Consider the following 25128-nt stretch of genomic DNA (forward strand, 5'->3'; position numbering starts at 1 on the left):
CTTCTCAGTCAATTCTCTGTAATTTAGGTGCCTTCCTTTTCTAAAGTCGAAAACTAAACAGCTACTTTCTGCTGAGGGGATCAGAATGTTTACATTTCTCTCGGCCAATTTTGGGTCTGTATTATTTAGTTTCTCACTGAAAAGGAAAGGATGAGCAGCATCCAACCCACAATCACTAATCCCACAGAAATAAAGTGGGTGGTTCTGCCATATCTGTGAGATGATTTTCTCAGTAACCCTTCAGGTTATTTGGTATAGAGGGAAGAAATACATTGATTCGTTCCTCATTTATTGAGTACCTACTATGTGCCTGGCACTCTTCCAATTCATTTATATTGGAAAACTAAGAATATGAGAATTTCCCATTATAAGAATAGTATCATAGGGGTATATTATCAAGGTACTTTATTTCATTAGTGGGAACTAGAAGAGAAACACCTTTTTATAATCCTTGGAGAGTAGCGAGTATTCTCTTGAATGCATTCTGTTATTCCACTTAAAGATTCTTTCAAATTAGTAAACAGGTTGTTTAATTATCTAAAAAGAACATAACCTTTATAAAATACCCAGAAAATATAAATGAATGTGGTTATAATTTAAAGAGTAAAAATGATAAACATTTTATTAAATTATATTAAATAATAATTATAAGAGTACTATTCTTGGGAAGTTACATGTGGGTGAGAATTTTTCTGTCATGTTAGAGAACAATTAATAAATATTTCAGGAAAGGTTAGCCTTTGAGTCCAAGGCAAGGATTTCCATTTTTGCGGGACAACTTGGAATGCCTTGAAAATGCAAGACTTGGAATGTAGAAGTCCCAAGGCTAGTGAAAGCTCCAAATCCGAGTCATAAAGATCAGATTTAAAAAATAGAAGCTGAGAAAGATAAGTTGTCTTTGTTCTGATGACAGGAAAAACTAGAGAACAGGGTTCATACTCAGGTGAAGGGTGTTGTGGGAAAATTGTTTTTCACAAAAAAAATACCCCTCTTGCTGAGGTATCACTTCTAGAGCTCCTCATTCACCTGGATAATTTGCTGTATGTTATGAGATCATCCAGGACACTAGAATTGGATCCTTACTACTAAATTTATATTTGTTTAAGGGTGGAAGGCAGAAGCTGGTACACCCCTCACAGAGGACGACTTTGGATAGCAGCCACAGCTAAAAGACCCTCCCCTCAAGAAGTCTCAGAACTCCAGACTACATATCGTTTTCTTCGTGGGAAAGGTAACACCCATATACGACTGAATTCTCCTTTCAGTCTTATTTTGTGAAGAGAAGTCATTGACATTCATCTTTTTTTCACTTCCTTCTGGTGGCTGCTGCTGCTTTTTTTTTTTTTTTTTGCTGTAAGTGACTTTAAACTGTGGTGTGTGTGTGTGTGTGTGTTTAGTGGCAAATCATAGACAGCTGTTCAAAATGTTAATTTGCCAAAGAGTACAAATAAAACTATCAGCTCCCAACACCAGAAATCAAGCAACTAGTCTTAATTCTGAGAAAATTGTCTCCTTTTTTTTTTTTCAACTATGAGAATAAAAAAACTATAAACTCTGGGATTTTTAGATTGGGAAGAATAACCACAAATAAGAATTTTTATTGGGAGTGACGCAAATAGACATCTGCTATCGGATTTGGACAGATCAAAGTTGGTTGACTTAAGAGTGTATTTTGCGAATCCCCCCAAGCACGGAATATTTGGATCCTAAAATACACTTCTTACCCTTGGTTGTCTTGTTCTCCTTCCTCTTATCCAGTTTATGCATTTTTTTATGAAGGTAGAATGAGAGGATAGTTACAGTACCACCTTTAAAAGTTTTCCAAAAACCAAGCTTTAGGAATCAAAAGTGCATAGTTCCATAAAAACGTATTTCAGTTTTGACTGGCTTGTTTTAAATTTGTGTGTTCTGACATTCTTAATATTTTCTATTACATTTGTATGGGTTTTCTCTTGACACCTGTAGCTTGTTTACAAAGCCCATCACCACCAACTCAAGTAAGATCCAGTTGAGTATAGTGGAATTGATTTGTTTAGAGTAAAGTTGTGGGGTCCTTGAACTTCCATGGTGTGAGGGGAATTTTCCTATAGCTTAGGATGTGGACAGTGGACTAAGCCAGCCACTCACACATTTTTTCGCTAAAATATGAACAATGTGCCAAATAAAATCTCATTGTTTTCCTTATGTCTACCAATAGATAATAGAGAAAGTGATTTGTTCAGAATTGAAAACAGATTCATGAGTTCCAGGGTCACAAAGGAAATTTATCCAATCCTTCTGTAATTCTTTATTCAGATGTGGAATTTCCCAACGACTATCCATCAGGTTGTCTTCTGGGCTGTGTGGACCTAATTGACTGTTTGTCCCAAAATCAATTTAAGGATCAGGTAAGTAAAGAATACTTCTCTTGGACAGATGCTTGGTTTGGCACCACAGCTGGCTTATCGATCCTTCAACACAGAATATCCTGGAGATAGAAAGTGCTAGCAACTGAATTTAGATATGTGAAAATAATCTTTTAATTAGGAAAAATTGGGGAGAGAAAAGACCAGGGCAGAAACAGAGAAAATTTAGTGACACTTTAGTTTCTGATATGTGGAGGACTGGTACACATACATTTCTTCATAAAAAGCTGTTGCCACAATACAGCTCATAAGTATAGGATCCTTAGCCTTTAATAAAACTTTGTTGCTTTTGGTGAAGAAACCCTCCATTACTATCCCTTGAATTATTTCAATTAATTGGTGGGATGGTAGAATTTGTTGTCACTTACTCTTGAACATTTGGTTCAGGCCAGAGAATTCATGATAAGCAAGTGTGTTTGAACTGATTGCCTGGACCATGCCAGGTTTGGTGTGTGTGTCTGTGTTTGTACATATGTGTGTATTTTTATTTATTTTGATCACTAAAGAATGAACTGACATAACTAAAGTACATTTTGAACAGCAAAGGTAGCCGAAGGACTTTAGCTTAATTGGAAAACTCTTGAAATTTAGAGGCTTATGTTAGACTCAGACTAGCAGAAATCCAAAATGGGAAGGTCCATCCTTGAAGCATGAAGTCTTACCTAACAGTATGGTTTTCCTGTACTTTGAATAGTTACTTTAGGCAAAAGACTTCCACCACGGTGCTTAAGAAAATGTTTTCCAGCTGAATTTTTCTCAGTAAATTCTTTGTTTTTCAGACTTATTTGCCTTTCATTACTATTATTACTGTCTGTTTAAAAAAAAACAAAAAACCCACAGAACTTCCAATCTCACCTCCTGTTATCCTTTCTTCACAGATTTTAGCCAATAGTTACATCCATCTCGTTTTCTGTCTTTCATTTACTTGTGCATTGCCTCCTCAGCCCTTCTCTGATTACTTTATGTATATGAGGACAATACCTTCAGTTTGGCATGAATTTTGACTTTTTTTCTGCTTTTCATACCTGATCCAGACCTAGGCAAAAACCATAGACATGCGGAAGCTCTTTCTTTTCCACAACACACCCTTGTGGAAACAAAGGTTCTCTCTCTCATGGGCCTTTTGCCCATTTTTCAATGTCTTCTTTCCTCTCCTCTTCTGCCTTTTTTTCAGGCTAGAAGTAATATAAAAATGCCTTACATTGGTGTAGGTTTTACAATTTTAGAGACTCTTACAGCCATCAACAGGTTAGTGTAACTTAATGTATTATATTTTCTTCTTAGGATATTTGCATTCTAAAGGAGAACTCAGGAGCATCTGGCAGTGTGGTTGGTTGTTTTTTCCTTTACTTGCTCATTTGTCAATCAAGTAAACCACCACCTGATACAAGGTCAAATGATTTATATCCTTAGACAGCCAATCTTCTTTCTTCCACAAATTTATGTAGAGAAGGGTAGGAAACTGTAATCCTGGTCTACGGAGTACCACAAACTTATGGGAATTAGAAATCTAATTAACAAATTTTTTTCCTTTCTCGGGGATACCTGGCTTTCAGGGTAGCAGGATACTCCTTGAGCTAATATTCCATGTTTTATCCTGACTCTGTGGTCAGCTTTTCTGTGTCTTTTCCCCATTGTTTCTGTTCTGTGTTTGAGGGTAGCACGTGAATGTATTCAGAATTGATAGTAGCCCTATTTGAGGATTATTTATTGGGTAAGGATCTTACCACTTTTTAAAGTTTTAGCTTTGATATTTGGCTGCTTTTTGGAAAATTTCTTGAGCACCCTTGGTAATCTACCAGTTTCTGTTTGAACTAGGATTCTGTGATGTAAGAATTGTGATTGTCTAGCCTGTTTTACCAACCTTATTCTCATTTCTGAATGAGTTGAGAGTTTAGGAATAATAGTCTTAGAATAGCGTTTTCCAAACTATTCTATGGCACAGGTGTTCTCTGAAACAAAGGTGGGAGGATTCCATGGACACATACATTTGGAAAATATATTTGGAATAAATTAATTTGTTTATTGCAGAACTTCTCAGAGCCCTTAATATGCTAGTATGTATTATGACTCTCTGATTATCTAGTGGATATAACTTGCAGTGTTCCCAAAACTTTTTGACCACAATCTCCCCGCCCCCCACTTTCCTGCCTTACCCCTCTCCCCGCCCCCTCATACAAACACTGCAAAACTGGTACTATATACAGTTTAGGAAGTGCTAGTCTAGGTATATTTGGGTTTTTTTATCCTCATAGATCAGCTCACTGAGGCAGAATCATCCAGGAGACAAGTTTCCTGACCTGTCTCTTCTTTTTGCATCTCTACACTCATGTCCCATCACCCAGCTGAATTGCATTTTCTTTGAAAACCAGTGTGGATCTAGTAATTTTTATTTCAACTGAAACTAATCTCCTGTGTGACTTGGACCACATTTTGCTTCTCCATCTTGTTCCTAATTTTTCCTCTCCCCAAAGAAGCTCAATAATTTACTTCCTGACCTCACATTCTTGGCCTTTCTTTGGTAAGTTAAAATATACTAAGCCCTCACTATTTTCAGCATAGTGTGATCATTTAGTTCTTAAAAAAAATAACAGAAAAGGTTTTATTAGTGGTTGTTTAAAATAAAATGCGCTACAGTATAAGTGGCTTTAAAAATATGTGCTTAAAATGCTTTCCTCTGAGCTAAGAATTCGTCTTCCTTTTATCTTCTAAGATAGCATGGCTGATTTGTGCTAGGAAAAAAAAATCCCACTAGACCTTAAACCCTCCAGAGTAACAGCAGGGGATCAACTTGGACAAGGTAGGGAGTGCTACGGAAAGGGCTGTAGGCTCAGCTCAGGAGAGAGAGGTAGATGAGAGCCGTCTAGTTAAAACTTCTGTATTCCCCTGGAAGGAGCCCATGTCGTTTGCAGGCGTTTTATCTGCCAGCAGCAGATGTAAGCTCTCAGAAACAGCAGGGAGGATGTTGACTGCAGCAGTGCATCAGGGCTGTGGTTTGTAACCTCAATAGTAAGGCAGTTAAAACTTTTTTTTAACAAAGACGTTTTGATTGCCAAATCTATAACCATTAGCAGCTGTGGTTTGAGCAGTTCTCTAGACCTAACAAGTTTTCAAACAAAAAGTTGAGTTGGTGGCTTTTGTTTTTACGTGTCTGTGTTGTGTTCGTGCTATTTATATCTCTGCCTTCAATAGGAAATCTGATTTGTCTGAAATCTCCAAGGTCATGATTATTTAATTTCTTCTGTACTGAATCTGTCCCTTTCCTGCCAGTTTCCTGACCCTTTAGTCCATTTGATCTTACGGCTTTTATAATAACCAAGAACTTATCTTTAAGGAATTATGTTGAAGCAGTTCTACTGCTGGATGCCTATGTCATTGATATCAGCATTAGAATTGCAGTCTTCCAGGGCGGAAAGCTTCTCTATGAGTATCCAAGCAATACAGGATGATTGCAGGTATCACTTCACGTGTGGAAATCATCAGCTTCTATCACCAATGGGTTGTCTATAAGTCTGAGAGATCAGAAATTAAGAGAATGAAGGAAGTAAATATTCAAACCAGGCATTAGCCTTAAAAAATGCAGTCCCCAAATTCTCTTTTAAAATATGTGAAAACGGTCCTCTCTGTTGTACTGAGAAAACCTGCCGCTTTATAGACCTAAAATGTAGGTTCCTTAGGGATTGCAAGGGCTGTATCTGAGACCCAGCAAAAAGGGGAACTGTATGTCTGCCACAGCAAGCCTAATCCTAGGCAGTTCTTTCTGCCCCCCACCCCCAGGCAGTTCTTTAAAATCATAGATCACTTAAGTGAGACAGGAAATGTATCTTCAGAGTTCTGATTATGATGAGAACATTTGCTAGAGTTTCTAGGTCAGAACAGACTGTCTTTAGAGTTTTTTGCAACCTGGATGTCAAGTGCTCACTTAGTGAGTTGAGGACAGCCATACACATTTTTCTAATAATCCAGGAAGCATTATACTTTATGTTGTATTTATCCTGAAGAGAGGAGGGGAATATTAACATTCTTCTGTTCATTTATGTACATTTTTAAATGTATAGCTTTTCATCTGAAAATGAACGTGTAATTCTTAACACGTTGCGTACGGCAGGGTTTAAATCCCTCGTGAAGATTCTCGTGATCCGTACGCAACGTGTTAAGATTTTCTTAAATATTTACCAATAAATACTTGAGTATATATCATAAATCAGACACAGTTTTTGACACTAAAGGAAAGAAAAAGTTGAATCAGCAATGGATTCTATGCTCAGAATGTTTGAAAGACCACTGGGTAGATAAGATATGTTTATAAACAACCAAATACAAAATAAAAAGCAAAGGTAACTGTTTTAAGGGAAGTAAAGACTGCCTCTAAGAAATTTAAAGGAGGAAATGGTTGCTTTCAGCTGGGAAGGATCCAAAAAGACTTTATGAAAAATATGGCTCTTGAATTAGCCGTGAAGGCTGCTCGTATCAATAAAAGTCTATTACTTTTTAATTAGTTATGTGTCAGAAGCAAGGTATCATCACCTCTCTTTAAATTTGGGAGAACTTAAGACTCAGAGAGTTAAAAATAATGTGCATACTGTCAGTAAATGGTAGAATTGAGATTGCTGTTCAAGTCTTCCTACTTAGATAGTAGAAAAGCATATTCCAAGGAGAGGGAGTAACGTGAGGTGGGAAGTTATGGGCCGGTATGGAGAGTAATAGCAAACCAGTTGAGAGAAGAGTATGGATGAGGGGGAACAAGCAGCAAACAAAAATGGGAAGGGGTAGATAGCTTTGAATGATAGGCTATAGAGGGAAGACTTTTCTGTAGTCGTGGGGTGGGGGAGAGGTGTTTTGAAGGTGATCAGAGCCTTGCTTGAGGAAAATGAATCTGGTAGCAATGTGGGAGATGGATTGCGGTGAAGAGACTGAAGGTGGGAACACTAGTGAGAAGGCAGTTGTCACCTAGGGTAGAGATTTTTAAAAATCTGTTCTAGGATAGTGCCAGGGGAATTAGACAAGACAGGAACAGATGCAAGAGATTGTACGCAGGTAGAATCAATCACTTAATGTGACACCTTCATTTTACTTATAAGTAAACCCAGGCTTAGAGAGAGAGGAAGTGGTCTGCTTGATCTAGAAGGAATCTGCTGTAGCCTTGCTATCTTCTTGCAGTCTTTTCAAGGCTTTTTTAAAAAATAATTTTTATTTATTTATTTATTTTTTAAATTGGGGAACAGTGTGTTTCTCCAGTGCCCATCAGCTCCAAGTCATTGTCCTTCAGTCTGGTTGTGGAGAGCACAGCTCAGCTCCAAGTCCGGTCACCGTTTTCAATCTTTAGTTGCAGGGGGCACAGCCCACCATCCCATGCGGGAATTGAACCAGCAACCTTGTTGAGAGCTCGCACTCTAACCAACTGAGCCATCCGGCCCCCCTCCTAATTTAAGATTTTATAGATCAGAATATTATACAATCGTATATTCAGCAACTATTTATTGACCATGTGTCATGTACCAGGCACTATACTAAAAGACTAAGGATCCAGAGTTTTAACAAGATATTCCATTTCCTCTAGATCCTTAAGTCTGCTAGGAGAGACTGAGACAAGAAAACCCAATCATAATAATTATCATATGAACAAAGGAATGTACAAAGGAAGGTACCCAGCTCCTAACTCAGCTTGGCTGGAGGTAGGGTGGGGAGGGTTAAGGAACCTTCTAAAAAAGGTGAGTCCTGAAGAAAGCACAATTTAAGTCTTCCTTAATATACCATCCTATATCATGTCTCCATGCTCTTGTCCACCAGGAGAGTTCCTATTCATTCTTTAAAACAGCTCAGATGTCATTCTTTCTGTAGAATCTTCCCTGACCTCAGCCCATTTCCTCCCTGGCAGGATGAATCACTTCCTTTTCTTGGCTACTGTGTTGATATTTCTATTGCATTTTTCACTTTTGTCGGTTTGGTTTTTGGTTTTTTTTCGTAATTACTTCCCACCCCCACCCCCGTCAAATATGTTCACATGTAGTTCCTTTAGGTGGTCACCATCTGTCTTATTCACCTTTTTATCTCCAGTGTCCTAGCATATAGACTGGCATATAGTAGGTGCTCAATAAAGGTGGTAATAATAAATTGAGAGGCAGACAGTGGTTGATGAAAAGCCTTTTAAATGCACTGTGAAGGAATTTGAATTGTATTCTGAAGGCAACCGTGTGTGTGACATAATGAGATGTGCATTTTAGAAAGATTTTCCTGGCAGTAGTAGGAAGGATGGAGTGGGTGGCGCAAGCCTAAAAACAAGGAAATGATTAGGAAAGTATCATGATTGTCCAGGTGAGGCATGATGGAGGCCAGCAATAATGCAGTTGAGTTGGACAAAGAGGAACGGATGATTGAAATGTTAGGAAGTGAAGTCTATAGGACTTGGTGATTTGATCGGATGTGAAGAGTGAGAGAAAGAGGGAAGTCTAGGATAAACTTGAGTTTCTGGCTGTGGTAAGTGGGTGAATGGTAGTGCCATTAGTCCAGATGGAGTATACAAAAGAAGAGAATATTCTTTTAAGGTAAATGACTTTAAAAGAAATGAGCTGTGGCAAACAAAACCTATATTGTAGCAGGAAAGGAGAGATGTTCTGTAGTGTGTGATACCATACAAAAACCCATTTTCCTATAATTTTTCATTTGGACAATTAAATTATTTTATTTTTTTAAATATTTTAATCTCTTGTTCTAAAAAACAAATGATTTTTGATAAAGGGGTATTGATGTTAATAATGCCAGATTACTTGATAATGATCTTACCTTGATATGTCAGGTGAGGTAAAAGAATTCTCTGAGCTCTGCCTCAGAATAGTTGTTCTCAGTTGAATCAAACCAGACATTGGAAGATAAAATCTAAAATTGGCAGAGCCCTTAACTCAAGCGGAGTCTTAGCACACTGAGCTATTAGTCCCGGGGTAGACTTCAGTGGTTAAGAACCTCACAATGTAGTGTCTTTAATTAAGAGCAATTTTCTTTTGGTTCTCACTCGTTTAAGTTGGAGTGAAAGCCTACCACATGAAAATTAAGACCAAAAATAATTGTCATGGATGGGTGATTCCCATGTAGGTCTTGAAAAGTCAGGGTAGAAAAGCTTGAGGTTAATTTTAGAGAAATATACTTGATTAGGTTCTTTTGCGTGTGGAGATTCCAGCATAGGATTCCCAAGGGCACAGAAAGCCAGAGTAGAAATTTTACGGTGAGCAGGATGGGACCTGGAAACCAGTGCTGTGTGTCCTCAACCAGATTGTCTTCCACAAATGGCTGAGACCCGTAAGCTACACACCACCTATCCCTTATTATTTCCACCTGGAGAAAATATGACTTGTCGCTCTAGCTTGAGCTGGAACCCTCTGTCTTTGATACTGGACACATGATTTGGATTAGGTACTGGTCCATGGGAGTTCAGCTCTCCCACTTGGGGCCAGCTGGCACGATCTTTATCCAACCCTAGTGAAATACACAGTAGTTGGGAGTCCCGTGAGCAATATGTTCCTCTGATGGGAGACAGATTTTATCCTCCAGTAGAGTGGGACTTGAGTTGCATCCTGTGAACACCTTGAAATAGGAAAACAAGAGCTATTTATCAGAGAACACAGTTGCTTCAGGATCTGCTTCTTTGGATCTGTTGTGCTTATAGCCTTTTTATCAGCCTCATTTCCTTCTCTCTTTCTGAGTATTATGTATGACCTCAATCTACTTGGGGTTGATTTTCCGCAAACTAGATTTCAGAGCCTGATTTCATGTGCTATCGAGTTCCCCAAAGTTCAAACCAAGAAAACCTACAGCAAATATATGTTCCTTGTCAATGAGTTCCTTCTTGACTGTTTGCTTTAGCTGTTCTCTGAAGACAGGTATAGGATTTATAGGTCAACTGGGGATTTGTAAAGAGTAACATCGTTTAGGAGTTACTGATCATTTCAGTACAAGGACTAAATGGAGGTTTGCAGAATTGGTGAAAATGCCCACTTGGTTCTGAATCAGTAGTGGTTTCCAAAGACTACTAAACTCTTTTTTTTATTTTTATTTTGTTTATGAAAATGGCAGAAGAAATGTTTCTAGATGACTGCTGAACAGTTTCCCTCTGGAGGGGAGAAGAAAATGACTGTTTAGTAGTTAATTACCTGTTATGTTAGACAGCTATGAAACTTATGAACGTGAAAGAAGAGTAGGGCCCCCCCCCCCCCCCCCCCCCCCCCCCGTTGTCAGGCTGGAGTCATGTTGTCTTAGGCAAGAGCAGCAACTTCCTGAGGGAGGAATCTGTTAACTGAATTTGAATGGTTGCTTTGAGTTGCTTGCTTGATCTTAAAACGTAAGTTCCCTGACCTCTCTGTTGTGCTATGACAGTGATCCTTAATGGAGCATCCTTTCTAAATTGGATATGACATCCAGAGTTTGTCCACATTCTTCACAAATAGGGACCCCACACTCTCGATTTTTCTCTGAGTCAGTTGCATTTTACTCTTTTGACTCTCAGACCAAAAATTCCTTTCTTGTAAGTCTCTGACCTACTTGTTAGTATAATATATACTATGGTCCATAGTGCCCAGGCCGCAGTTACAGAGATCATGCTTTTTTGGAGGTGCTGAGGTTCCGCCAAGCTGGCTTTGCTTTAATGCATTTGGCCATGAAGAATAATCCCTTCTCCCAGTGCATAGGCCTTATTATTCCTGGTAGGCTGCTTTGCTCGTCCGCTTTCTTTCTTGTAAGCCTCTTGAAGTTCACTGGTAGAACTTGGGAAAAGGGATATTTACGTGAAACTTGGATTTAGGTTCAGTTGAGAAAGTTGATTTTAATGTTTAGTGTGAGGCATGAATGGGTCCAAGGAACCTCTTGTTCTATAATTTTATTTATCCATCCTTTTCCCTTTTATTTGACATTTGCTTATTCGGTTAATGTATGTCAGGATAGTTATTAAACCTCGGGCTTTATTGGCCACTTGCCAAAAACAAAAGTTTTAATTTAACTTGAGGGATAACAGGTTACAGAGTCGCGCCTGCTTTTACCCAGTTACAGTCCTGAAAGTGTCCAGTTCCTGGATGTGCATGTTCAGCATTGTTAAGGTAACCTTAATGAACAAGTTGGTAAATTCATTGTTCTTTCATTGTACAAGTACTTATTGATTGCCCCACTATGTGCCAGGCATGGTTCTAGGTTCAAGAGGAGTAAATTGGACAAAAATCCTTGCCTTTGTGGAGCTTTCATCTTAGTAGTAAGTGGAGACCAAATTAAAAAATTAAATAAGTAAATTATATAGTATCAGATTATAGTGTTACAGAAAAAATGTAAAGTCAGAGAGGGAGGTTAAGAGTGCCAGGTTTGTGAGGAGATTGGTGCTCTGATGTTAAACAGAATGATTAGGGAAGACTCATTAAGAAGCTAACATTGAAAGTTCTGAAGAAAGAAAGAGAGGAAGCCATGTGGGGGAGGAAGCGGGAAGGGGCCATGGATTCCAGGAAGAAGGAGGAGGCAAGTGCAAAGGCCCAGAGGCAGGAACAGCAAGGAAGCCAGTGTGGCTGGAGTAGAGTACAAATGGAAGAGTAGCAGGAAAAGGCATCAGAAAGGAAATGGGGGGGCCAGAAGGTCTAGGGACCTATAGGTCATGGTGAGGACTTAGGTTTTTATCCTGAGATGAAAAGCTATTGGGAAGGTAAGCAGAGGAGTGACAGGATCTGATATTTTAAAAAAAAAAAATTGCTCTGGCTGCTGTTTTGAAAATAGACAAGAGGGAGGTTAAGGGCAGAAACAGACCAGTTAGGAGGTTATTGTGATAATCCAGGGAGACATTATGATGGCCCGGACCAAGGAAGTAGCCATGGAGGTCTTAAGAGGTGGTGGAATATTAGATATCTTTTGAAGATGGAGTTGACAGGATTTCCCAATGGGTTGGTTGTGGGATTTCGGGCCTGAACAATTAGAAGGATGGAATAGCTATTTATTTATTTTAAAGGGATATAAATAAGAGATGAGCGGGTTTGGGAAGGAAATCTAGGACCTTGTTTTTCGTTTGTTTGTTTGTTACTGTGATAAAATACAACAAAATTACCCTTTTAACCATTTAAAGTGGCATTAAGTACGTTCACAATGTTGTGCAACTATTACCACCATCCACCTCCAGAACGTTTTTATCATTTCAAACAGAAACTCTGTAGTCATTAAATAATAATTATTTCTTCCTCCTCCCCCCAGCCCCTGGCAACCTCTATTCTACTTTCTGTCTCTATGAATTTGCCTATTATAAGTACCTCATATAAGTAGACTCATACAATATTTGTCCTTTTGTGTCTGGTTTATTTCACTTAGCATAATTTTTCAAGGTTCACACGTCTTGTAGCATGTGTCAGAATTTCATTTCTCTTTGAGGTTGAATAATATTCCATTCTATGTATATGTAACACATTTTGTTTATTCATTCATCTACTAATAGACAGATTGTGGGAACTATTGACTATTGTGAATAATGCTGCTGTGAACATTGGTAGACAAGTATCTGTTTGAGTCCCTGCTTTCAGTTCTTTTGGGTATATACCTAGGAGTGGAATTGCTAGATCACGTGGTCATTCTATGTTTAACTTTTTGAGGAAATGTCAAACTGTTTTCCACAGCGGCTGCACTTTTACATGCATACCAACAATGCATGAGGGTTCCAATTTCTTCACATCCTTACTAACACTAGTTGTTGTCCATGTTTTTTGTTTTCTGTTTTGTAATAGCTATCCTAGTAAGTGCGAACTGATATCTCGTGGTTTTCATGTGCATTTTCAGGACCCTTTTTTTAGTTTTGTTGAGATATAATTCACATATAACGTTGTATTAGTTTAAGGTGTACAACATAATGATTTGATATATGTATATATTGCAAAATGATTACTACATTAAGTTTAGTTAACATCCATCACCTCTCATAGTTACAAATCCAGGACCTTATTTTTTAACTCTAAGACTAAAGGAAATTCCCAGGTTGTGAATGTAGAGAGGGTTGAGGTCTGAGGCCTGACCCCTGAAGCACTCCAACGTTTAAAGAATGAGATGAGAAGCAGTCAGTAAAAAGTAAAACCAGGAAGAGAAGAATGGTGTCATGGAAGCCAAGTGACAAATGTGTTCAAGAAGGAGGGAGAGAAGAATTTTGTCAGGTTCTACAGATGGATCAGTTAAAATGAGAACTGAGGGCTGACCATTTGATTTACCAACATGAAAGTGAACGGTGGCCTTTATGAGAATAGCTTTGTTGGAGTGATGGGAGTGAAAACCTGTTTAGAGTGAATGCAAGAAAAAATAGGAGAAGTTGAGGCAGGGAGTATAGATAATCTTTGGATGAATTTTGTTGTAAAATCTGAGAAATGGGGCAGTAGCTAGAGGAGAATGTGGGATCTGGAGAGTTTTTGTTTTATGGCAGACATTACAGAAACTATGTTTGTTAATGTGATTAATCCAGTAGACAGGACATTTATGGGTGTGGATGACTAAGGAGAGAATGGCTGAAATGGCTTGCAGTTTTGGAAATGCAGAGCTCTGACGTCCTGGCCTCATTGTCCTCTGCCTTACACTCTAAGACACACAGAAGAGAGAGCACGAAAACGGAAGAGATGTTAGTTGTGACTGCTGCTGCTTTGGCCTCTGTGGCATTAGGTTTAAAGATTCTGACAGCAGCAGCCTCTGGTTTTATTTGTGCAGAAGCACCTCAGCAGTAACAGCTGGACCCTGCTTCTCTTTGAGTTCTAAAGATCCAGGGGATAAAGAGAGAAGAGAGTTTACCCTTCCAGCTTTAGTCTTTCTTTTCTACCATGAACATTTTGACCTTGCCTGTGAATACAATTGTGGTTGATACATGATATTAAGCTATGTTTTATCAAAGTACATGCCACACCTGTCCCACACTGAAAGCCATGGTATGTGGGCAGGACCAAAAGCTGCTTACAATCCTTTCTGTTTTCTCCACAGCATTACTTACCACCTAGCACAAGTGGTCAGTAAAGAAGTTCAACTGTTTATGCTTCCACTTCCAGAGAAATTTGAATTTTCTTATTGAAACCTCCATTTCTACCTTAGAGCCTTAGATCTTTAGAGAACACATCTTAGGTGAATAGGAGTGGAAAATAATTTCATACTTCTGAGGGTAATGACTAGGAGAAAGCCTCCTCTGGTAATGAAGTGACCCAAAGTTGCGGTCAGCCTGGGAGTCATATTTGTCGACCATGCTAAACACAAGACATCCCAAGGTAGGAAATAATGAGATGTCAGGTCCATTGGGCATTGTTGGAGAGCACTTCTGCCAACTCCCAGCTCCTTAAATTGTGATGGTGGTCAGCATGGTCTTACTAGGTTCTGTCTATTTTTATAGAAGGAATAGAAGTTCAAAGTATTCACACAGATTTGTTTTGTGATAAAGAAATCCAAAGGAGGCTTCTAAATAATTTTCAGAAGTGCTCTACCAGTTAGTTACCTTTTCGCCCTATGTAGGCCTGGAATGCATCCAGCAAAACAGCTTTTGCATGTTCATACCTTTCAGAATGAATCATCTTCCTTCCTTTTAGAAGGGTTCTGTTGACTATTTCTGGCAGAATTTTCACAAATGTTCCATTTTTCTTAAATCTTCTAGTGTTTCATCTGAGTTGAACCTAGCAGAGTGCCCCTGTTCTGAAGGAGACCTCCGAATTGCCCAACTCCCAGGAACTTGTGTTAAAGGAACAGTCAGTACTGATTCTTCAGGGGAGATCTCAGGCATCGGTTTTTTTTTGTTTTGTTTTTTAAAGAAGTTGTTCCCATTATAGGAAGTCAGAAACGGGAGGCAATAGACTGTGTAAGAATACTGTGCTAAGGCCTGGGGAAAGGCGGAGGTTTGTTCTTGCTTGTTGAGCATAATCCTCTTTACCTGACTGTGACGTGAAGACTCCTGTCACCAGAATGTCGAAGTGAAATCTGGGACATCATTTGATCTTCTTTAAATTTGAAATTTGTCCCAACTAGCCTGAACTTTTTATTTTTATATTTCACAGTATCCAGACATGAGTCAAGAATCTGATTCTCCATTTGTTTTCATCTGCACAAATCCCCAGGAAATGATTGTGAAGTTTCCTATTAAAGGAAATCCAAAAATCTGTAAGTCACAAGCTTTGATGGTCTAATTTTCTTTTTTTTTTCTTTTTATCTTACATCTCATTTGTTTAACTTTTTAAAAACTTTCTCTTTTACCCTGTTCCATGGCATCTCAAGTGTTGGAGGATTAATAAAATTATATTTATTGATAACTTTAAATTTAGATTGACTACGGTATAGCCTTTCCAAAGTGTACCTTGAGCCACAATTATTGGCATGCTAGTGAATCACTCTAAACTTCCATTTAGGACCCCAATACATTTAAAATCCTATTTGTCAGTCAAAAGAGTATGCTTTGTTCAGCTGTGCTGCTCATTAAAGGAAGTAGTAAGCCAGTGCCAATGACAACATTGTCATTTATCCTTTACTCCTCAGTATTCAATCCAAGACGAGGACAACTTTTTAAGTGTCTATTCTTGAGTGTCTATTTTGGAGGCATCACTTCCCACTGTTCCCTTGATTACTGGTTCCTAGAGCTTTATCCTCATCCTCTTGCTTTTCATCCTCTTTTTGAAATCTCTTGATGACTTCTGTTTTCTGTAACTTTGGCTTTTATGTATTTGTGATTATAGTACCCTCTGTATATTCACTTCTTAGGAAGTGTTTATTGACTTCACTCCTTCAACTCCCAACTTTTCTTCAATTTTCAACTTCTCTTCTGTTTGGTGATATAGCAAACTCTTCTATTTTAAAGCAATCTCAAGAAACACATAGTGGTGTCCTCCTTGCCTAACTTCCTTTCAAAAACATCAACAACTCTCCCATTTGTTCATGTCAATTACAGTTTTGTGCCTCTGTGACATTGCTTTTCCATTGTGTGAACTGGATGATTCTGGGGCATGCATTGTCTTCAGCTATGCACAACTCGACCTCACCCTGTACATTGGAGACCAACTAGCCATTTTACAAATCTGTTCTGTAGAGAGGTACTTTCAAACTGTAATGTAAATAAAAATCACCTAGAGAGCTGTTAAAACAGGTTCCTAGGCCTTCTCCCAAGTGATACCTGATGCCATTGGTCATCTGATTACACTTTGAGTAATACTGCTTTCAACCACAAAATGAAATGCTTTGTGTGAACTTAGATTAATTCACTACAAAATTCAGGCAACCCTCATGATTTATGAGACGTATGTTCCCGAGATTCCAACAGAACAGAAAATCTAAGGGCCGGACGGGTGGCTCAGGCGGTGAGAGCTCCATGCTCCTAACTTCGAAGGCTGCCGGTTCGATTCCCACATGGGCCAGTGGGCTCTCAGTCTCAAGGTTGCCAGTTCAATTCCTCAAGTCCCGCAAGGAATGGTGGGCTCCGCCCCCTGCAACTAAGATTGAACACAGCACCTTGAGCTGAACTGCCAATGAGCTTCCAGATGGCTCAGTTGGTTGGAGCGCATCCTCTCAACCACAAGGTTGCTGGTTCAACTCCCGCAAGGGATGGTGGGCTGTGCCCCCTGCAACTAGCAACGGCAACTGGACCTGGAGCTGAGCTGCGCCCTCCACTACTAAGACTGAAAGGACAACAACTTGAAGCTGAACGGCACCCTCCACAACTAAGATTGAAAGGACAACAACTTGACTTGGAAAAAAGTCCTGGAAGTAACACACTGCTCCTCAATAAAGTCCTGTTCCCCTGCTCCAATTAATTAAAAAAAAAAAATAGATTTCAAAAAAAAAATCAATCTCTCTTTAAAAAACAAAAAAAAAGAAAATCTGACTATAAATTGCCCTTAACTTAGACAAATTATTTACTTAAGACTATACTCCAGCTGGTAACCAAGTGGCCCCAGAAATTATTTTTCCTTCTTCTCTACTATATAGGATTTAAATCTCCATTTTTTTTCTCCCTCTTTTTTGGTTGTGGCATTCCATCCTGTGTTCCATTCTTGCCTGACTCAAGGCAATGATAGCAACACTGGTAGTGGGAGGAAAATGTGGTAGATCTGCTCTCCCAGACCCATCTGCTACCTTGATCTTTAGTCCCAGTTACCTTTTCTTAGCTTCCTCCTCTATCTTGGTTTTTATCTGCTGTTTAAGCTCCTATGAGGAAATGTTCTGTGTAAACAGAGTTTAGGTATTTCTCTGAATGTTTTACCTGAGTACTTTCTCTACCCAGAGACCCACCTTCAATACATATATGGCCTTCATTTTTCTTCATTTAATAGAGGAGGGGAAAGTGATTTTCTTAGGAAGCAAATTTTAATAACCTCCTGTCTTTCCCCATTGTTTCTGTTAGTTAAAAACTTTAAAAAGCCAACATGGGTTGTATGCTGGTTCCAGGGACAGCAGGGCTAGACAGAAGTTGTGAGATTGCAACTTCTTCCCTGGTGGCCCAGACAAGGAGAAACATTGGTCAGAAACAATAGGTAGCAAAAATTTATTTTAAAAAAAAAAAGAAGAAGGAGGGAGGAAGGAAAGAAGGAAGGAAAGGAAAGAAAAAGAAGAAGGAAGGAAGGAAGGAAGGAAGGAAGGAAGGAAGGAAGGAAGGAAGGAAGGAAGGAAGGAAGGAAACAGGTTCACCAGTCCCTGTGTGTCTCATAAAAAAAGATTCTGTTGAGAGGGAGCCAGGGTGAGGATTTAGTCTGGTGTGAAGTTTCTATTCTCTCTAACTTCTCATTCCTTTATCTTTTATTCAATCTTACCAGCTCTAAACACCTTATTACACTCTGCCAGAACTTCCTTCCCTTAGTCCGCAGGAGCCACCTCCAGTATTTGGAGCCAGGAAGTCTTTAATCCTACTGCCACAGGGAAAAGTACATACATAGCTCTTCATTTGGAATGCTTCATAGTTTATTCTAGATATATTGTTACTTGAAGTGGTTAAGTTCCATAGTATTGATAATGTGACTGCTCTACTTCGATTACAGCCCTATGGCTTAACATTTTTTTTTTTTTTTTTGGTGGGATAGCTTAGGAAACTAGCCATCTTTTATATAGATAAGTTCTATGAGAAATATATTCTAAACTTCTGACTTGAAAATAAACTTTTTGAATACAATCTATTTACATGTTGTGTCGTGTGTGTATGTGTGTATGCCTTAAAATAAAGGTATATATTTTGATTTGTTTTTGAGCTTGTAAACTTGAGCTTGCTTAATCTGAGGATAACTGTGTTTCTTGAAATTGAAATAATTCAGAAAAGAGCAATGTGCAAAATGATATCACTTGGCTGTGTGTCTACTCAAATTAGGAAATGCAAAAATGTTAAATATAGTAGAATATATAGGTTGACGGTTCAAAGGGATAAAAGAATCTTTTTACTTTAAATGAACTACATGCTCTATAAATACATGCAAACACTGCCTTATATCTTATGCAAAGCATGTGAAAATCCCTGTGAGAGTTATGTCAATTGATGACAAATATTTGTTCCCCTTTTAACTTCTTGCCCATCTGCTGCACGTGCCTTTGATTTTCTTTTAGGCACCATGATTGAGGATGTGGTTTAACACTGAAATGTTATAGGTGCTAAATGTAAAAATATTGGGGAAATACAGAAACTAAGCGTTATTACTCTACTTTTAAGAGCGTGTACTGTATGTTACTGTAGTTCACGGGCCAGATCCCAAGTCTTGAAAGAAGAGGCTGCACTAGAACTCAAGAGTTCAAGGTTCCTGTAATCCAAGGGCAGCCAGGATGACTGCTTCTTTATGTAAGAAGCCCCTTTCCCTGGCCTTCATTGCCCACAGCTGGCCCAAGAATTGCCACTATTGGCAATCACTTTGGTGGATGTAAAGAAGTCCTTATTTGTAAGGAGCTCACAGATTGCTGGCATATGTATGGTTTTCTTAGGCAGCCTAGGGGAATGAATGAATTTCTGAATCCCTGGGAATGCCCTGGAAATCCTTATTGCTCTATATTTCCCCCCTCCTATTTTCCATTTTATGAAATCATCATTGAAGCCAGAGATTAGTTTGCCAACCACTGGGTGCTTTGCTCTGATGGGTTGATCTTACATGAGCTAGTCTCACTTGAGGGTTTTCTTAATCCAAGTAGAGTTTTCTGTAAATTATACTTGGAATTTTCTTACAAAGCTTTGAGAGTGTGAAGAAGGCAATGTCCCTTTTTTTTTTCAATATGAGGACTCTGAAGTAAATATAGTTAAAAGACTTGCCTAGAGTTATACGTGGTAAATTAAAAGTAAAATTGAGACCATAACTAAGAAACAACAACTACCAAGCCTCAGCATAAATAAAGACTACCCTTACTTTTTCAGAAAACTTGGAGCTTATGAAGCACTTAGCATATATTGTTTCAATTAGTTATTTGATTAAATCACTCAATGTATGTGAAATATTTAGCACAGTGCTTAGTATACAGAAAGCACTTAATGTTAGCTGTAATCCTCCCAACAACTTTATAAGTTAGCAGGAATTTTTCCTCCTTTCATTTTTTTCAGTTGAGTATTTTGCGCACATCTTTCTGCTTCTAGGTTTTATGCTTTTTATTATATTGCCTCAGAAACAAGTCATTCCAATTTACATTTCATTTTTAAGGCACAATATCATAGAGCTGGAAGGGGCCTCTGCACTATGTAGTCTAGTTGCCTCTTCGCATTGAAAAAGTGGAGGACAAAAGTGACCAGGTGACTTCCTCCAGGTTATACAGCTAGGTCATCTCAGGGCTTAAACTCGGACCTGGTCCTTCTAACTTATTCAGGAAAGAGAACTAGAAGTCTGGAGTCCTAGATGGAATTCTAAATTCTGTCCTGGCTTGTTTTAAAAAGCTGAATGAGATGCAATACTTCTTTGTACCTCTGGAGGCCACCGCCTTTATAATGTTTATCTGATATCTAATTTTGGTTACTTAGTAGTCCCTATAATGTAAAGGTTTTGAGATTTGTAGTGTCTCCCTTCTTTGTTTAATTCACTTGGTGAAAACATTGAGCATCTACCATTTGGCAATCACTATGGTAGTGTTAGGGATACAAAGGCAAACTTGCCTTGTAATAGGGCTCTTTGCCAGATTGCTGGCACATGTTTGGACTTCCAGCCAGGCAGCCTGGGGGATGGAAGAACTCCTAAATCCCTGGGAATACTCTGTGCTCTAAAGCCCAAATTAAAATCAATAGCGTGTGACTGTTGTAGATGGCATTTAGAGTATCATTTAGTGTTGATTTCTGAGGAAGCCCAGAAAAGGAAGTAATGTTATTCCAGAGGCAGGTGTAGCCCTAGAGAGATGGGGGGGCGGGGGCGGGGGTGGAGTGAGGAGAACGTAAGAAAACAGGAAAACTTGTCAGGTTCGGGTTATTTTTCTCACACTCTCCTTGTGTAATAGTCAGGACGTGAATTCTTAATTGGACAAATGAGGATATTGAAGTCCAGAGAGACAATGACTTGCCCCAGGTCATACAGCTAGTTAATACCAGAAAAGGGTGACGTGGAAGCTGGCTCTCCTGATTCCTGGTTCAGTGCTCTTTCTCCTACTGATGCTGCCAACAAATGACAATGGCAGCATAGGAGGGGCAGTGGTTGTGAGTGTGGGCCTGTAGTACACCTGGCTGTCCTTATAAGGTGCTTCTTGTTTTGTTTTCTCTTTTGTTTTTAAGTGCTGAGGCTGAGGTTCTACTGAACTGTTCATTTCCAGCATCAGCATCGCTATTGACTTAAATGATACCTTTTGTTTGTTTGTTTGTTTGTTTGTTTGTTTGTAGAAAGCAACCTTCAAGCTCTGTTCTCTGTTCTCAGCCTAGACTGAAAGGAACTCTATTAAGATTCTCTTCATGAGATGGATGGCTCTTAAAGCTGCTACCACTGAACCAAACTCTATCCTGGTAGATCTGAGTTAGAGGTCAGAGACCACATCAGGGAAGAACCTCTCATTAGGGTCACCTGGGACAGGAAGGTTGCTTGTTTTCTAACTTTAACACTTAGAAGAGTCATACAGCCTATGACCTTTGCCCTTCTTAGCTGGTGATAGGGGCCCTTTGTCAGTAAAGCATTCGTTTGGATTCTACTCTGCTGTTTCAGGTCACTCCCCCTATTAAGACTGAGGCAGTAAAGGGGTGAGTTGAACTGCTTTTCTCACTGTGAGGGAGGTTCGTGCATTATGCTCAGCCAGTTAACAGGTCAGAGGAATGGGTTTCCCACTGTGTGAAATGCCTTCCTCTATTATATATGTATGTTCTTTAAAAACTTGCCTTCACATCAGACACCCTGGAAAAGGTGATGTTTCTTTTCTAGTAGCTACAAAATTAGAAATGTTAACTTAGATTCTTTAGGCGAGTACTCAGTGTGTTTGTATGCGTGCTTTTGTGTGTCTCTACAGTGTTCCCACTGCTTCCTCATTCTCACAGAATGAAACTCTGAAGTTTGAAAGTGTCTGAGTCCTGAAGCAAGATAATTGAATGTGACAGGAACACAGTAACCAGGAGACCTGGGAGGCCATGAAAGATTTGCATTGCAAATATGAAAAATAAATAATGAGGCTTCTTTTTCTCCCCTTACAGGGAAACTGGATTCCAAGATCCATCAAGGAGCAAAGAAAGGGTTAATGAAGCAGAATAAAGCTGTCTGACCCAAGAGAAAAGGAACTACCCAGCATAGTGAAGTTTTGTGTACTAAAATTGTTATCCACGGGTCCTTCGGAACTGAAGCAGTAGAAATCTCAAGGCTTGGCATCAGGCTTGAATCTCTCAGAATTTAAACTCTTACCAAAACTTGTATATTTTTCTTAAAAAGTGGGATTCTTACTTTATGTAGTGGGTTGAAATCTTTGAATACATTATTTATAAAAACCTATTTTAAAAATTCTGGGTCTTTGACATTTTTCTCAGAATGGTATTAGAAGAGAAAGGAACAGGTTGGAAATGACTTTCCTCTCAGGCTTGGAGTTGTAGTTAGGAAAATTTTTACCTAGGTTAACAATTTTTTTTGAGGGACCGCTTGAATTTTAAAGTTGGTTTTTTGTTTTTCAAAATGATGGTCTGATGGAGTGTTCGGATATCTGAGGAATCCTGTGTTTGATGCAAACCTGTGATGGCAAAAAAAGCTTTTTGACAAGTTTTCTGCTCCAGTCCAACATCTATTGAAGTGAACAATCTTCAAATGCTGAGTAACCTTCATTGGCAGATTTTTCATTTTTTTTGAAGGGATAACCTGAAGAGTTGCTGCCACTTTGTTCCTTGGTTTGAGACATTAGGACATAAAAGGATCAGACTGAGAAGAGATGGAGCCACCTGCTAAAGCAGCATGAAACTGCCCTATTTATTTTGTTTTTATTGCAAAAGTATCACTTGGATGGGGCAATTAGAAACAAACTGAAAAATAAAATCCCTTCAGTAAATGCATCCAAATATCCCCCAAATGCTGAAACCAAACCCTTTAAACCATCCACACCCCAGGAAGCTGTGAGCTTTGGAAAAATAGGAGGTTGATTTGAAATGAGATTTTTACTAGTCAGTCTGGCCCCACTTAGTGAAGCACTTTTTTTTCTGAGGCTGTTCAGAAGAGCTGTCAGAATCTCAGTTGCTGGTATCCTCAGGAAATGCATGGTCTTAAACGTGTATGTTCTGCTTTTTATAAAGCAGCACCACCACACTGGGGAAGTTGGATTCCCTCCAGCAGTTGTGTGCATGACTTTAAAAAGAGAGCGCAAGGGAGAGAAAATAAGTGCCCTGTGTTATGAAAAAGATTAATTTCCCCTTTCTTTAATCCTTCATATTCAGCGTTTATTTGCATTGAAATGCCTCCACTCATTATGCATTGATGTTCACTCAACTGTGAACCCTGCTTGTTGCGTTGCTCTAGGCACTGGCTTTGAGGGGCCGATCACTCTGGATTCCCAGGGAAAACCCACACGATTCTTGTTCTGGTGATGCAAACATGCACTATTTTCTTTCTTTTCCTTTTCAACTTCTGTAGAGAAAGTGGAAAGGACAGCTAATGGCACTTCTTTCGGGGGGCGGCGGGGAGTCTCTTTCTAGCCTCTTACAGACCCTAGTATTGTTAATGAAGCCACACTGGGTTCACTATGCAGTTAATAGTTTACCAAGCAGTAGCACCTTGAATTCTGTGCTGGATTGTTTGGTTTTCGTAATACCAAAATAAAACCAAAAGGCAGGAGGTAAAGAGCCTGGGGGGGGTGAGGAGGTAGTATATCTGCCTTTGCATTTGAAAGACAGCCTGAGCACAGACGAGTCTGGTTTGATTTTTCCACCTGGATAGATTGTGTGTGCATGCCTGAAGAAAAATATCAGGAGCTGCAAGAGTTCAGGTTATGCAACCATTTTGTGTGCCATGATAAGAAAGTTTACAAGAACCTTACAAAGTTTACAAGAACCCACCTCAGCATCCAAAATATGCAGCTGGGCAGAATAACTTGGAAACTTCTCCTTTTCGTGGTTAGACTGTGAAAGCCTGTCTTTAGTTCACGTGGTGGTAGTATAAGGTCTCTCCTTTATTTGCAGAGACACGGAGAGGAAGTGTGGGAGAGACATGAGGATAGATTGGCCCTCAGTTGCTCAGTGATGAATAGCATAATTTAGAGCCTAGTGGAAATTCTTAGCAGCCTGAGTACAAACTCACGCAGGAATAGCCTTTTAGTGCTTCACAACACTTTGCACTGACCCTGTCACTGGGACAGCTTGGCCTGAGGGAAGTTTCACATTTCTGAGCCGGTTTCCTTTTGCAGCCTACATATCTGCGCCCCCTTTTGGATGGTTGGGTTCAGTGGCTCCCAATTTGTATAATACCTAAAGGATTCAGCATTTTTATTTTTGTTTTTCTAGGTAGGACCCAGTCTCAATTATATAAGCTCAGAGTAGGATATATATGAAGCTGGAGGTGTTCTCTGTCAGGATTTAGGCGACTTTGGCCTTGCAGTCAGATGTTTGAAATGGAGTGAGGGTTTTTTATTTTGCTTGCTATAGCTATTTTGGAGAAAAAGAGCTATGTGTCCCCTCTTATTAAGCTGGAAGTTTACAGAAACCCATTTTTTTCCTAGGGAGTAGGTATGAAAAATTTAGACTTCTAAGATTACTTTTATAAATAATTACAAAGTTACGGCTTTTAAGAGTTATAACCCTGAATCTCTTTCCATTTTAAGTACTGTCTCTACTAAAGCCCATTTATGTGGATTTCATTTACTTTGGTAAATTTTTTTTTATGCTTTTGCTAGAGCTGTTAGACAGTATGGAGGTTGTTCTTTTGCTCGGCTAGAAAAGGCCAGTAAAAAAGCAAGCATCTTAAACTAGAGAAATCAGCTAACTTCAGTTTATTAGGCCTGGGGGAAGGAAAGAAAGTTCTGTGATGAAGGATGTTTTCTCCTTAAGATTCAAATAGCAAGTACTCATCTGCTGTTCTCAGCTTCTGTTAATTTGTTTAGAGGGAGGTGATCCATACCACAAACTCCAGCAACAACAAGGGATCTCATTTGTGGGTGCTTTCTACTTCCCTCATGCAGAGAAGAGAGAACATAGCCACAGTGCTATCCTCTGACACAAAGAAACTTGTGTGAATGTCTATGTGTGTGCACATAATGTGGATTAATCCATGGAGTAAAACTTGGTAAACTGATCAGATTTCAGATTTCAGTTGTGACAATGGAGAGTCCAGAAAGAAAACCTAGTAAATGTTGTCCTCTAGCTTGGAGTCAGTTAAAGAGGACCAGG

General features: G+C 39.1%; 1 protein-coding gene across 3 annotated transcripts in view; it reads left to right on the forward strand.

The window, feature by feature from the left end:
• The window catches only part of TRIP4 (thyroid hormone receptor interactor 4), a 42919-nt gene extending 20661 nt beyond the window's left edge, over positions 1–22258 (forward strand). For 2 of the 3 annotated variants that reach the window (XM_019748698.3, XM_019748695.3), the window contains 4 exons: positions 1107–1231; positions 2296–2387; positions 15422–15524; positions 21967–22258. In XM_019748698.3, coding sequence (XP_019604257.2) covers positions 1107–1231; positions 2296–2387; positions 15422–15524; positions 21967–22034 — 388 coding nt within the window. In that variant the 3' untranslated portion in view covers positions 22035–22258. The remainder of the gene's footprint in view (positions 1–1106; positions 1232–2295; positions 2388–15421; positions 15525–21966) is intronic. The other variant, XM_019748696.3, reaches the window with a different exon arrangement.
• The last annotated feature ends 2870 nt before the right edge of the window (positions 22259–25128 follow it).

The sequence above is a fragment of the Rhinolophus sinicus genome, chromosome 3, assembly GCF_057876585.1.
Source record: "Rhinolophus sinicus isolate RSI-liver-muscle chromosome 3, RSI-T2T, whole genome shotgun sequence".
NCBI lineage: Eukaryota > Metazoa > Chordata > Mammalia > Chiroptera > Rhinolophidae > Rhinolophus > Rhinolophus sinicus.